The sequence below is a fragment of the Mobula birostris genome, chromosome 17 (genome assembly GCF_030028105.1).
Source record: "Mobula birostris isolate sMobBir1 chromosome 17, sMobBir1.hap1, whole genome shotgun sequence".
In the NCBI taxonomy this organism is placed as follows: domain Eukaryota; kingdom Metazoa; phylum Chordata; class Chondrichthyes; order Myliobatiformes; family Myliobatidae; genus Mobula; species Mobula birostris.
In genome coordinates this window covers 23,613,384-23,628,742 of record NC_092386.1, presented here as the reverse complement: position 1 = coordinate 23,628,742, position 15,359 = coordinate 23,613,384, and the positions used below count along the sequence as shown (strand labels likewise).

The following is a 15,359-nucleotide window of genomic DNA, read 5'->3' as shown; positions in this document are numbered from 1 at the left end:
TGTCCATTAGCACTTTTACAGTGATTGTCAAATTCAAGTTTTCTGGTTGACTCTTCAGACTATTGCTCCAATTGTGTATGATGCTTTCTAAAGTTACTTCAAGTTATTAAGTCTAATGGGAGAATTGTGGTAGGCACGGAGTCTTTTTGCCTCTTTGATCTCCTCTTTCTTGCAATAATATCTTCTATCACATAAAGTTAATTTTAATCACTTTTTACCTATTTATTGGTAAGTTCCATAAAGTAGTTAACTTTCTCATTGGCATTACATGGGCATGGATTTAATCTCTTTTTGTGCACTTAGTGGTATGATTCTTTTAAACATCTTACCTGCTTCCAGAATATTATTGGATATTTCCTTATTTATACTGAAAGTAGGAGTATATTTTGCTCTCTCCATGATTTTACTGTTGATAGATCAGTGTGTTTATACACTTTTTTTGTCTATACTCTTTAGGCTAGAATCAGTATGACCCTAATTTAGTTTATTCATCATCTTTCTCGTATCAACTAGGTTTTCCATTTTCAATTCCTAACTCAGCTTATCAATTTGAGCTGACTAAACTTGATCTGAGCTGATCATCCAGCCAATAAATAGTGTGATTAGTTACAGGTTGAACTCAGAAATCATTCAGATAAGCATGTACACCTGCTTCCTGCATACAATAAATAATCACAAGTTACTGTACTTCATTTTTGCAGTCACTTCACTTTTTGAGTTGAGAGGACCTATCCAATTATATGGAATTTCTGCTTCTTCACTTGACTACTCCAGGGTGGAGGTTGTGAGAATTGTCCTTTTATCACTGGATTGGCACCAGTGTAATTTGATTTTTTTGGGGGTCTGTGGTGGACTGAGTATTTAATATTTCTTTCCTATTTTTTATTCAGTTGTTGGGCAGCTCTTGATTGGAGCCAGTGCAGGGTCTTACATAATAAAATAAACTAATCCCATCTGGGACGAGTGGAGATCAGACTGCAATAGATACCTGCTAGTGAAATACTGTCATAGAAATTTTACAGCACAACTGGAAACCATTCACCCCGTCAAATCCATGTCAGCTCTTTGAGAAGCTTTCAGTTCTATCCCATTCCCTTTTCCTACCCCATGGTACTCTAGTTATTCTGCCTCAAGAGCCTTACATGCAGGGAGTTCCAGATCATGATCACTCTGTGTAAACAAAAAAAAACTCCTTGCAGACATCTGGATCTTTTGCCCATCAACTTGAATCTGTGTCCTCAGATGTTGAAACATCGAATGGGAACAGCCTGTTTATAATTAGCCTATGTACACCCATCATGATTATTTTCAATCCATACCTCAGTCTTCTGAGCCTCCAACTTATCCAATCAATATAACCTGCAGTCAAAATCACCAAATAGGAACCATTCTCATAAATATCATATATCATTCCTACCCTGTATTGGACAACATGTCTGCCTGATACGTGGCAACTGGAGCTAGACGTTCAAAGCTCAAATTTCAAATTAAATTTCTTATGGAAGTACGTATATGTCACTATATACTTCCTCGAGATTAATATTTTTGCAGGCATTCATAGTAGAATAAAGAAATACAATGGAATCACTGAAAAAGTACACACAAAGACAAACAAACAACCAACGTGCAAAAGAAGACAAACTGCAAATACCAAAAGGGACAAGTAATTAAAAAAATAATACTGAGAGCATGAGTTGTAGAGTCATTGAAAGTGAGTAATATTCCAGTCTGGCCCAATCGGTGTTTTATGCATATTCGGCATAATCTCACTGATTTTTGTACTCTTTTGTCTCTGTGAAGATAAACCAAGCTATCAACATGTTCTGCTAAAAAAATGATGCACATAATTTGCTCAGATTATGTTACTGTCCACATTTTAGAGCTCTGGAATTTAGACAATATCTTTCCATTTATTCTTTCTGTGAAATATATGGCTTTACATTTCATCTAGTATGTTTGCCTATTTAAATAGCCTATCCTTTGCATTTGTTATTATCCTCCTGACTGTTTACCACACATTCTAGTTCAGTGTCACCTGTAGGTTTCGAAATTCCCTTGTACCCATGTCTAAGGCATTCATAAATAATTTCTCTTGCACTATTCCCTTGTAGCATTGTTTGCCATGTTCCAGTCTGAAAAGCACTCACAGGGAACTTGTGGTTTCTATTTTTGAGGTTTGTTTAATTCATATTTTGTCACTGGCCATTCCATTCCAGAGCTTCAGTTTACTTTTTGTGTCGGATTATGTTAAAAATCTTCTGCAAATTCATGCAAATTGTAAGTGCTGGGACTCCAATAAACACCATTTCGAAACAAAAAGTGCTTCACAAAGATCACCATGGATGCATTCATGAAATCAGAAAAATGTATAAAAAATGCATGTTTCTCTGAATTTCATTTGTAAAATTTTGACACAGCTTTGGTTAGATTATAACCTGATCTTTTTAAAACAGAAGATACATTGAATGGATACAGTGTTATATTTATCTAAATGCTGATATCTTTTCTTATTTTAGATACCAGTTTTTTCTACAGGTCAAACAGGATGTCCTTCAAGGTAGATTGCCTTGCTCTTTAAACATTGCTGCACAATTGGGTGCATATGCTCTCCAGTGTAAGTGAATTTGTTCTTTCCAACAGCTTGATAATTGTATGATATATGATGCGTTAAGTAAGTGTACTGTTGTTGTAACAGTTTAAAAATAGTTTTTAAAAGAAAATTTGGTAGATGAATTGAATAGAAATGGATAGAAATATTTCACTTCAGTGTTTTTGATGCACTCCTGATTTTCAGACACAACATTTTTTCTGTACTGAGAGCACATTCTGTGCCTTTTGTCCTTTTGTCCCTTTGTCCCCACTCGTTCAAAAAAATTACCAACCTCCACCCTAGCTATTTCTAATATTTATTGTCTTTCCTCCTCACGTCCCTGGGATAGATAATTCACCATAAGGAAGATTCTTCAAGTTATTTAGAATAACAAATATGCACTTAAACAATTTAGATTAAAATCAAATGAATTGGCTCATTTTTGTATGAGTCTTTTACACTCTGCAAATGTGTAAACTTCAGTTTCTTTTTTATCTTTTCTATGCTTGTGTAACTGTGTAGTAGACTGAGGTTTACATGTCTCCATACTGTTGTTGCACATTGAGATGCTTCCTTGCTGAAAAGTGATGTGAATAAGTGTATGTTGTGATTGAATTTGGGAACCTAAGAAGTACAAACGTAGAAGCAAGAATTTGCCAAACTCAAGCATGCTACCTGGTTTATTATAATCATGGCTGAACTTAAGCCTCATACGTTATGCTGGCTAGTCCTTTGATACCCTAAGTGTCTAAAAATATATTGTTCTCTTCTTTGAATATATCCAATGACTGAATTTCCATAGGCCTTTGTATATTCCAATGCGTCTCAACCCTCTGAGTAAAGATGTTTTTTCTTTACTCTGACTGAGAAATGGCTTATTGTTCCAGATTCTCCAGCTAGAGGAAACCACATCTTGGCAGCTATCCTATCATCTTCATTAAGATCATATATATCCCAATGAGATCACCTCTCATTTTTTTTAAACTTCAGTGAGTTTAGGCCAATTTTACTTAATCTTTCTTCATAGGATAAAAACCCCTCATACCAGGAATCTCATGAATCGACACTACACTGACTCCAAGGCAAGTACGTCATTCCTTGGGTATGGAGACCAATGCTATGCACAGTATTGCAGTGAATGTTATCAAAGTCTGGTAGAATCCAGCATATAATTTGCCTTCCTAATCGCTTACTGAATGTGCAGATTTAATTTTGTGTTTCTTGACTCTATATGTCAATATTTGCTTGTTTTTTTTCTTTTTGAGAATGTTTTTCTATTTCCCACCTTTGTATCATTGACAATCCTGGATGTGTTACTCTGCCTTGTTAGTTAAGTCATTGCAATAAATTATTAACTTTTTGTTTACTTGCACCCATGCTAGTGCTGCAGGTATTGATAAAGACTGCCATTCTCTCCCTAGTTTTCTCAGTGACTATAAGAACTTCTAGCAATTTTATATTTGCCCTACAACTGACTGAACAAGTTCATGTCGTAAGAGTTGATGCTGCTTTATATATTTTGAGTTGGCTCTTTATATATATATATATATATATATATATATATATATATATATATCTGTCTGTAACTTTTCCACTGTTGATTCAAATGAAATGGGGAAATTCTTACTGGAAGAAGCAAACCAAGTGCATACATTGGAGTACAAGATATGATATTTTTCACTGAATTGTGAAAACCAAGTTTTTTTTCTTTTCCATTTTATAAATGTATTTTGAAGATGCATTTATAAAATTCTTGTATATTCCATAACGAAGGGATGATGAGTGGTGTAGAATTTCTGAGTGTAGGCCTGTTTGTATTCCAAACCCAATTCTAGCAACTTCAGATTAAAAATTTGACAGAAGTAAGAATGAACATTATCACTATAAGATGGAAGGAAATATACAAGCATGATATTTTCACCAAATCGCGACAGTGGGCATGATACATAAAACAACACTTTCATTTCACCACAGACAAATTATGTTTACCTGTATCCTTGATAAATAAGATCAGTATTTTAGCATAAGATAGTAAGTACTTTTACCTTAAAATTTGAAAGCGTAGGAGAAGGTTCATGGTTCAGAATTTATGTACTTGTGCTTATATTAGAAATAATGGAGTCAGGCCTGTTGATTAAATAAATCATAAATACGTTGGTCAATTATGATATATTTTCTTTCTTCAGCTGAACTAGGAGACTATGATCCTTTTAAGCATACAGCCAACTACGTATCTGAATATCGCTTTGTTCCTGATCAGAAGGAGGATCTTGAAGAAGCAATAGAGCAATTTCATAAAGCTTTAATGTAAGGATTTTCATTTTTTCCACAATAAGCAGTAAAGCTAACTAATTTTGTAATTTAAATTTGATATCTATGAAAAGAGCAAGAAAAAGAAGTAATAGTTTACACAATTTTCTCACATTCTCAGATGGGATTGTTACATTAATTATGATGGGAAGAACTTAATTAAATAAAACTCCATTCTCAGATAGCTCAGCTGAATTCCTTACAGAAAGGTGGGCACACAGTTTTCGAGTGAACAAACAATCTGCTCTCCCGGATACTTTACAGTGATGTGAACCTGATTTCATATTTTATGTTAATTTCATTAGGTATTTGGCAAATACAATGTAGTATACTGATAACATGTTAGAATGCCTTGTGTCTGAATTCTTGGTTCATTCAAAGGTATGTTATCCCATGTAATATATTTCCACATATCAGTAACTGAAGAAAAATTTAGACTGGTTAAACATTTACACCATGCAAATGATCTGGTGGAGAAACGTCAACCTGAAACATCAGCAATTCCTTTCCCCTTACAGATGCTGCTTGACCCACTGAATTTCTCCAGCAGACTGCTCATTGCTCTAGATTCCAGTAGCTACTTTCTCTCTTGTCTTCGTTTATACTGAGAATACCTGTGCCCTCAACCTTACTAAAAGCTTTAAAATATTACAGGCTTGTCAATACCTCAGAAATTATAGCTTTATAAATATTTTTGCAGTGTGGTCACTGTTGTATTATAGAGAAAAATCACAAACAATTTGTGCAGAAGGAGGTTCCTCAAGCAGCAATGATATGATGAACACATTAAAATTTCTTTATATTTGATTAAGGAATAAATTTTGGCCAAGCATACTCCTTTGCCCTTGAGACTTTTAACATTAACCCGAATGGACAACTTAATATTTTACAGAAAGATAACATTTTTTGTAGCTGCTCCTCAATTGAAGGATCACAGGAGAGTTTGGGCTCAGAACCAGAAATAGTGCTATAAATGTATATTAAAAAAAATGCACTGATGGAACCAAAGTTGTCACTCAAATTAATCAATTCAGTTGTGCAAATATTCAGTGGCACGTATAACTGAAAAGATCAAAGCCATTTTTACTTGTATAGAAAATTGCTTTCTTCATTAAAAGCACATCAAATATTATTTACTATGCAAGCCTGAACTGCAGAATTGGTTTATTCAAAGTGATTCCGTAAACCTGTTAATAATTTTTCATTAAAAACTGACTGATTACTGAAATGTGCTTTATGATCTATTCCTTATAAATATCAATACTGCTTTAAACTGCTATCTGTGCTAATGATGTCAATTTTGCGCTGAGTTGAAACACACGAAACCCAGCATCCAAAAGCCTGGCAGAGCCCAGAATCTGGTCAGTGGGTCATTGTAAATTGGGGAATGAATGGCAGCTACAGCAATTAAGCTTTGTAACGGTTGAAATAATTACCTTGACCTGGCCAAGAGCAACTTAAATTATCATTAGCTGGTATTAGTTTCTTGACAAATATTCTTATCCAGATTCTGTCTAGTTAAAAGAGCAGTGTACAATTTCAGTCAATTAACTTGTTGCAAACTAAAGAGACGGTGGCGCGGTAGCATAGTAGCCAGCACAATGCTTTACAGTACAGGCAACCCAGGTTCAATTCCCACTGCTGCCTATAAGGAATTTGTACGTTCTCTGTGACCATGTGGGTTTCCTCTCACAGTCAAAAGACATATTGATTAGTATGTTATTTGGTCATTGTAAATTGTCCTGTGATTCTGCTAGGATTAAATCGGGGGATTGCTGGGTGGCGTGCCTCAAAGTGCTGTGAGGGCCCATTCCATGCTGTACTCCAATAAATAAAATTTTAAAATTTTTGAATTCCAAATTAAGCTTCCAGTTCCATTCAAAAAAACCTTTAGTTAACTCTTCAGATGAATTAGTTCTATCCAGTTATGCTGTTCTTTTCAGCTTGGATGTTACGTTAAACAACTAGAAAAGAAAAGCTGAAGAAAATGTATCTTTGAGCTTTCCACGGTTATCATTCATTTTCATGACGTGGTCAAATATTTCTATAATATTGCAAGCTCAAAGCATATTAACATTGCCAGCAAAATTAACTGTGACCCACCTGTGACTTAATACAGTGTATTTCTGTGAACTAAGAGCACGGACAGGACTGTGTATTTAACTTAGAAATGAATTGCCACAAAATAACTGTAGTCTATAAATGGTCAATAACTTCATATTCCAAAAACACAGAACAGATGTGGTATCATTACCATTTGAGGTTGAGCTCTGGAAAGATGATATAAGAAGTGTTCATTTTTGCCTTGTGGAGTATATCCTTTGATAGTTAAATACAATTATTAGCTTTGTGCTCGTCCTCAGGAGCTCCCTTGAGTACTGAAGACTGGATATTTAGTATAACTATTTGAACCTTCCCAGTTTTGAAGCCCTGCCAGTTTCAAAGATGAGCTTTGGATGATGCTTCTTTCTCATACAGGATGACTGGCAGAAAGGTCTCCTTTTGTAGGTTGACAAATGCTACAGGGAGATCAGTATATTCAGGTTTTTTCTCTTGCTGCTAGTTATGCTTCGAACATGTCAGTTACGAAGCATTCTGTTTATAATCTGCATGTACTCTCAGGGCTGACTGTTCCTGCAAAACAATTACAAGTTTCTTGAGGTCTTCACTCAAAGTTTTGTCCCTTTTATTTTGGAATGGATTAACTGTTTCTGTACCTTATGAATCCTGAGGTTTATAGGCTTCTCCCCACTAGGTGTAGAGGAGGGTCTGGATGTCATACAAGCTACCTCTCTCCAATTGCCTTACAAGTTCTGGATAAAATTATCTCTGCCTTTTGATTTCCCAGCTCTGCACCCCTTGACTGCAATTTCTGTGTCTTTGAGAGTTGGTGGTTAATTAATATATCATTGTAAGTTGGGGAATAGAAGCTACTGCAATCAAGATTTGTAATGTTTGGCTCAATGATTGAGTTGTGTTTGCTTATTGTTCTGAAACGTACTGTTTTTTGCATTGATTTTGCTTTTTTTTTGCCTGAAAGGTTGTTTTGGTTGATCAACAAATACTACATGGCAATATGTGTGTTCATGTTTTACTTCTTGCAACTTTATACAAGTTCAACCAGATGCCTTTTATGTGGAGTCATGCTTTTTTCTTTTAAAGCATACTGAATCTACTCACAGATGATAGTGTTCTTCAGGAATTGCTTCCCCCAGAGAGTTGTGCAGGATAGCTCATTAGAAGTATTTAAGATGAAGGTAGATATATTTTTGGAAGTTTGGGGAATTGACAGTTATACGTGTTGGGCACGCAGGAGCTGAGGCTGGGGTAAGTCAGTCAGAAGGCAGGGGAGGCTTGGGAAACTAGTTGGCGTACAACTGTTATTGTTAATCATATTGAACAGTTGTTGCCAATTGATTAGATTCTATTTTGTTCCATTTCTGATCACAATCTTGGCCTCTTTAAATGTAAGAATTTGGGACTGAAGTAGAGTTAGGCAAACTTCTTTCTGTTTTCTAATAACAGATATTCAGTGCTGAAAACTATCCAGTTTGTTCTTTGTTCCAAAGGTATTGTTGGAAGCAACCAAAAACTGGTTTTGAAATGTTCCCAGTATTCAAGTTAATTATATTCATAACAAATTTCAACTACTCCTCAAAGTTATGCACAAATGCCAAAATCCTTTATGTGAGTGATGTTGAAGTGAGGTTTACCTTTTGGTTTTGTGTAATGGATCTTTTTAGAGTGTAATTTGAGCTCATCTACAAGTCTGTGTCTGGTCAGCCCGTGGCTTTGGCATCATTTCTTGACTTCTCCAATTTGCTTTCAAGGCAATCATTTTAACATAATGATTGAAGTAAGAATAGACAGCAGTTTGTTCAAGAAAAAACATGTCGTTATTCAGCATCTGCTCTCTAATTAAACTGATAAAATGCAGATCATGAGCGACATGTTCTCTGACGTATGCACTAAATTTGGCATGGTTGGTAGTGTCAAGAAAACAAACTGGGTACACCAATATCCCACCCAAAGAGTTTGCCAGTAATAGAGTTCTGGACAATGTCAATCACTTGTACATTTGCAGATCAGTACTTACCAGATCAAATAGGCTCAACAGAGAGCTTGACTTTAATATTGATAAAGCCACTGTCACGTTTAGTGAATATATTAACTGCTAACCCTGATATGAAAATTGTCTTTCTGTTGTGCTTGTGTCTTTAGTTTTATTCTTTATGGCTGTAATGATGTATTACATACTCTAGTAGGGAGTGGAAATTGGAACAGTTTCTGCCTTTGCTGTCTCAAAATCACTTGAGTCTGTGAGAGGGAACTGGCCTGTCAATGTGAACTACACAGAGCTTTTGTATGTTTCATTGGCTGGAGTGTATGCCATAGAAATGTCTACTGAAAACTACTCTGTGGCTAGTTCAAGTTGTCTCAGTGAAGACACATCAAAGTTGCTCGTGAATGCAGCAGGCCAGGCAGCATCTCTAGGAAGAGGTACAGTCTGGGATTCCGTCTGGGTAGCCTCCAACCTGATGGCATGAACATTGACTTCTCTAACTTCCACTAATGCCCCACCTCCCCCTCGTACCCCAGCCGTTATTTATTTATATACACACATTCTCTCTCTCTTTCTCTCTTTCTCTCTTTCTCTCTTTCTCTCTTTCTCTCTTTCTCTCTTTCTCTCTTTCTCTCTTTCTCTCTCTCTCTCTCTCTCTCTCTTTCTCTCCTTTCTTTCTTTCTTTCTTTCTTTCTCTCTTTCTTTCTCTCTTTCTCTCTTTCTCTCTTTCTCTCTCTCTCTCTCTCTCTCTCTCTCTCTCTCTCTCTCTCTCTCTCTCTCTCTCTCTCTCTCTCTCTCTCTCTCTCTCTCCCCCTCTCCCCCTCTCCCCCTCTCCCCCTCTCCCCCTCTCCCCCTCTCCCCCTCTCCCCCTCTCCCCCTCTCCCCCTCTCCCCCTCTCCCCCTCTCCCCCTCTCCCCCTCTCCCCCTCTCCCCCTCTCCCCCTCTCCCCCTCTCCCCCCTCTCTCCCCCTCCCCCTCCCCCTCCATCTATATCCCTTGCCCATCCTCTGGGTTTTCCCCCCTCCCCCTTTTCCTTCTCCCTGGGCCTCCTGTCCCATGATCCTCTCATGTCCCTTTTGCCAATCACCTGTCCAGCTCTTGGCTCCATCCCTCCCCCTCCTGTCTTTTCCTATCATTTTGGATCTCCCCCTCCCACTTCCAAATCTCTTACTAGCTCTTCTTTCAGTGAGTCCTGACGAAGGGTGTCAGCCCAAAACGTCGACTGTACCTCTTCCTAGAGATGCTGCCTGGCCTGCTGCGTTCACCAGCAACTTTGATGTGTGTTGCTTGAATTTCCAGCATCTGCAGAATTCCTCGTGTCTCAGTGAAGAGGTCAGACAAATCTCTGAAACGTTGATGAAATTAGCGAATTGTCTCAGGAAACATGGAGCTTAGAAAAATGGAGGGCTATGGGTAACTCTGGGTAATTCTATGGTAAGGACATGTTCGGCACAGCTTTGTGGGCTGAAAGGCTTGTATTGTGCTGTAGGTTTTCTATGTTCTATGTTTCTAAATTCAGCATGCTTAGAGATATCTGAGAACCTTTTTCATAGATTTCAAATAAACTGATTCCTAAGCTCCGGAACCTGGGCCTTAGCACTCAGATCTGCAGCTGGATCTTCAACTTCCTCACAGACAGGACCTAGGCTGTAAATATAGGGGACAAGCTCTCCTCTACAATCACTCTGAGCACCAGTGCCCCGCAAGGCTGTGTACTCAGCCCCCTGCTGTACTCACTGTGCACCCATGATTGTGTAGCCAAGTTTCCATCAAACTCAATATATAAGTTTGCTGATGACACAACAATTGTAGGCCGTATCTCGGATAATGATGAGTTTGAGTACAGAGAGGAAGTTAAGTACCTGGTGGCATGGTACGAAGACACTAACCTATCCCTCAACGTCAGCAAGACGAAGGAATTGGTTGTTGACTTCAGAAGGAGTAGTGGACCGCATGACCCAATTTACATTGGTGGTGCGCAAGTGGAACAGGTCAAAAGCTTTAAGTTCCTTGAGGTCAATATCACAAGTAACCTGACTTGGTCCAACCAAGCAGAGTTCACTGCCAAGAAGGCCCAGCAGCGCCTTTACTTCCTGAGAAAACTAAAGAAATTTGGCCTATCCCCTAAAACCCTCACTAATTTTTATAGATGTACCGTAGAAAGCATTCTTCTAGGGTGCATCACAACCTGGTATGGAAATTGTCCTGTCCAAGACCGAAAGAAGCTGCAGAAGATCATGAACACGGCGCAGCACAGCACACAAACCAATCTTCTGTCCGTGGACTCACTTTACACCGCAAGCTGTCGGAGCAGTGCTGCCAGGATAATCAACGACACGACCCACCCAGTCAACACACTTTTCGTCCCTCTTCCCTCTGGGAGAAGGTTCAGGAGCTTGAAGACTCATACGGCCAGATTTGGGAACAGCTCCTTTCCAACTGTGATAAAGACTGCTGAACGGATCCTGACCCGGATCTGGGCCGTACCCTCCAAATATCCGGACCTGCCTCTCAGGTTTTTTGCACTACCTTACTTCCCATTTTCCTATTTTCTATTTATGATTTATAATTTAAATTTTTAATATTTACTAATTTTAACTATTTTTAATACTTGTAATCCAGGGAGTGTGAAGCGCAGAATCAAATGCCACTGTGATGATTGTACGTTCTAGTACCAATTGTTTGGCGACAATAAAGTATAAAGTATAGATGACCAATCTGGAGAAGTTGGATCAAGATTAGTGTGATCACTATAAAGATTCTCCAGAGAAGATAGGCTAAGGGTACAGATAAATCAAGAAGCAAAACGCATTGCTAAGTGAATATTGACTTCTGAGAAAGTTTACTGCTCGGTCATCCGGCTTCTCACTCACACCACTGTTAAGCACCAGTGCCTAAATGACTTTCTTCTACTGCCTTTTATCTGTCATGATGTTAAATAGCCTTTCATTATCTTTCCAAGTTAAAACCATATTCAGGTCTGGTATAACTGACTCTATCCTTGCAATTAGCCTTAAACACCTAGTATGTACTCAAAACAAATGTTGCTTACAGCATTCAGTGCAATATCTTCCGCAAAGATAGTGAAACCTACAAAACTGCTAGAGTCTCTTAAGATTTGAGACATGAACACTCCTAGTTTGTGAAATTATGGCAAGCAGGTACGGCACCTTTAAATGGATTAAGGTTCATCACTACGGCCAGAAGTGAGGCAAGAATGGGGGGACTCCAAACCAGGAGTCAGGGGGGACTCAGCATCTTGTTAGCAAATGTGCAGTCGCTGGAGAACAGAATTGAGGACCTGGGGGCAAGATTGCTGAACCAGAGAGAAATGACAGATGGTTGAGTCCCATGTTTGACTGAGACATAGCTTACTCCTAGCAGGCCAGAAAAAGCAATCAGACCAGAAAGCTTCTTGATTCACAGGATGATCTGAACTGCTGATTCAGAAAAGGCTTCACAATAAACTCTTGGTGGTGCTCCAATGTGGTGGTTTTGTTGACCTCATATTCCCCTGACCTTGAACACAAGGCCACTACTATTCTAGGATGAGGAATGCCTACACTTCCATGCTCAGACTACATTTTAGTAAACCTGATCACTTGACTTCCCTTCTACCTGCATGCAGGTAGAGGCTAAAGAACAAAGTTCCAGACGTTAGGACAACAAGGAGGTGGCTGTGGGAGGCAGAGGAGTGGCTATGGGATTGCTTCGACTCTGTAGAGTCGGCCGCATTCAAGGATTCATCTGTGGATCTGAATGAATGCACCATGGTTGTCATGGACTTTATTAAAACAGTTGTAGAGAAGTGTGTCCCCTCAAAATCATTCAGAGTCTTCCCCAACCAGAAGCCCTGGATGAACCATGAGACCCACAATCTGTTGAGGGCCAAATCAGAAGCATTCAAGTTTGGTGACCAAGAAAATTACAAAAGGTCCAGGTACGATCTCCGGATAGCCATCTCACGGGCAAAGTGGCAGTTCCAGACTAAATTTGAATCAGAGAAGGATGCTTGACAGTTGTCGCCCGGCTTGAATGCTACCACCTCTTAAAAGTAAAATGAACTAACAGAGGTGACAACAGGGCTTCGTTTCCAGATGAACTCGATGCCTTCTATGCTCACTTTGACTGTCAAAAACATGGAGGAGCCATTACAAGCTCCCACAGACCCTGATGGTCCTGTGACTTCAGTCTCTGAGGCTAACGTGCAAGCAACCTTCAGGAAGGTGAACCACAAAATGCATCCAGCCCTGATGGGCTACTTGGCCAAGTACTAAAGCCCTGTGTTGATCAACTGTCTGGAGTGTTCAGAGATCTTTAACCTCTTGCTTCGGCACACTGAGGTACCCACTTACTTCAAGCAGACTTCGCTTAAGAACATTGTAACCTGGCTCAATGGCTATCATCCAGTAGCACTTATATCCAGTCATGAAGTGTTTTGATAGTTTGGTGATGAAACATATTAACTCGTGCCTGAGAAATGACTTGAATCTGCTCTAATTTGCCTAACACAGGTCCATAGTAGGTGCCACCTCATTGGCTCTTCACTCAACCCTGGATCATCTGGACAGCAGAGGTAGAATCTTCAGGATGCTGTTTATCAACTCCAGCTTGGCATTCAATACCATCATCTCCTGAAAACTAATCAATAAGCTCCAAAGCCTTGGCCTCAATTCCTCTTAATGGAATTAAATCCTGGATTTACTCACTTGTAGATCCCAGTCAGTTCGGATTAGCAGTAACATCTCCATGGTCACCATCAGCACAGGTGCACCACGAAGCTGTATGCTTAGTCCCTTAGCTCCACTCGCTTCACCCTTATGGCTGTGGCCAAGCACAGTCCCAAAGCCATATTCAAGTTTGCCAATAAAATCACTGTCATAGGCCAAGTCAAAGGTGATGATGAATCAGCATACAGGAGGGAGATTTCAAATCTGGCTGAGGAGTGTCACAACAACACTTCTCACTCAATGTCAGCAAGACCAGGGAGCTAATTATTGACTTCAGGAGGAGAAAACCAGAGATCCATGATCCTCATCAGAAGATCAGAGGTGGCGAGGGTCAGCAATTTTAAATTCCTCTGTGTTATCATTTTGGAAGACTTGTCCTGAGTGTCCTAGGCCCAGCATGTAAGTCCAATTATGAAGAAAGCACAGCAATGTCTCTACTTCCTTAGGAATTTGTGAAGATTCGGCATAACATCTAAAACTGTGACAAACTTCTGTAAATGAGTGGCAGAGAGAATATTGACCGACTGCATCACAGCCTGGTATAGAAGCACCAATGTCTTTGAATGGAAAATCCTACAAAAAGCAGTGGATATGGCCCAGCCCATCATGGATAAAGCCCTCCCCACCATTGAGCACATCTTCACAAAGCATTGTCGCAGGAAAGCAGCATCAATCATCAGAGACCCCCACCACCCAAGTTATGTTCTCTTCTCGCTGCTGCCATCAGGAAGAAGGTACAGGACCCCCAGTACTCACATCACCAGGTTCAGGAACAGTTATTACTCCTCAACTGTCTGGGCCCTTGAACTAAAGGGATAACTTCACTGAACTTTACCTGCCCATCATTGCAATGTTCCCACAACCAATGGACTCACTTTCAGGGACTCTTCATTTCATGTCCTTGATAGTATTTATTTATTTATTTATTATTATTATTTTTCTTTTTGTATTTGCACATTTTGTTGTCTTTGCAACCTAGTTGAACACCCAAGTTGGTGCGGGCTTTCATTGATTCTATTATGGTGGTTATTCTATTATGGATTGATTAAGTATGCCCACAAGAAAATGAATCTCAGTGTTGTAAATGGTAACATATGTATTTTTTGATAATAAATTTACTTTGAACTTTGAAATTTTTAGGGTCGGTTAACAGGAAAACCATGAGGATATGTGTAGTTTGTAAACCAAAATTCTCTACTTTTAATGAAAACTATTCATTGGTTGAAAAATACATTTTGACACCAATCCAACATTGCCCAACATAGATATTGTTTACTGTACCCTGGCCCTGTATTTCCCTGGTATTTCCCATTGTTCATTTCTTCATCTCTGTAGCCTTCTGCCTCTCCACCTTTCACTTCATAGGGTGGTTATAATTACTCATAAATCAAATAAAAGGTGAATTGATTGGAAAGCATTTTTTGTGGAACACTGCGTACCAAAGCCTGCACTGTACCCGGGTGTAGTTCAAAAGACACAGCATGACTTTGTTTTATTTTGTCACATATGCTTGTGGTTGGTAGCATCATGTTGTGTTGAGGTACTGACTTCATATATTGGCGCCTCCAAAAAAAGTAAATAGTGAAAATAGCTCAGAAAACAGAATGAATCAAACTCAACAAGTAAGCAAGTTGTTAGGATAATGTGCTATCCAGTGGCAAAGTAGG

General features: G+C 38.9%; 1 protein-coding gene across 9 annotated transcripts in view; it reads left to right on the top strand.

The window, feature by feature from the left end:
* Nucleotides 1-15,359, top strand: part of epb41l4a (erythrocyte membrane protein band 4.1 like 4A) — a 237,866-nt gene that overhangs the window by 124,322 nt on the left and 98,185 nt on the right. For all 9 annotated transcript variants that reach the window (XM_072281061.1, XM_072281063.1, XM_072281068.1 and 6 more), the window contains 2 exons: nt 2,517-2,614; nt 4,777-4,897. In XM_072281061.1, coding sequence (XP_072137162.1) covers nt 2,517-2,614; nt 4,777-4,897 — 219 coding nt within the window. The remainder of the gene's footprint in view (nt 1-2,516; nt 2,615-4,776; nt 4,898-15,359) is intronic.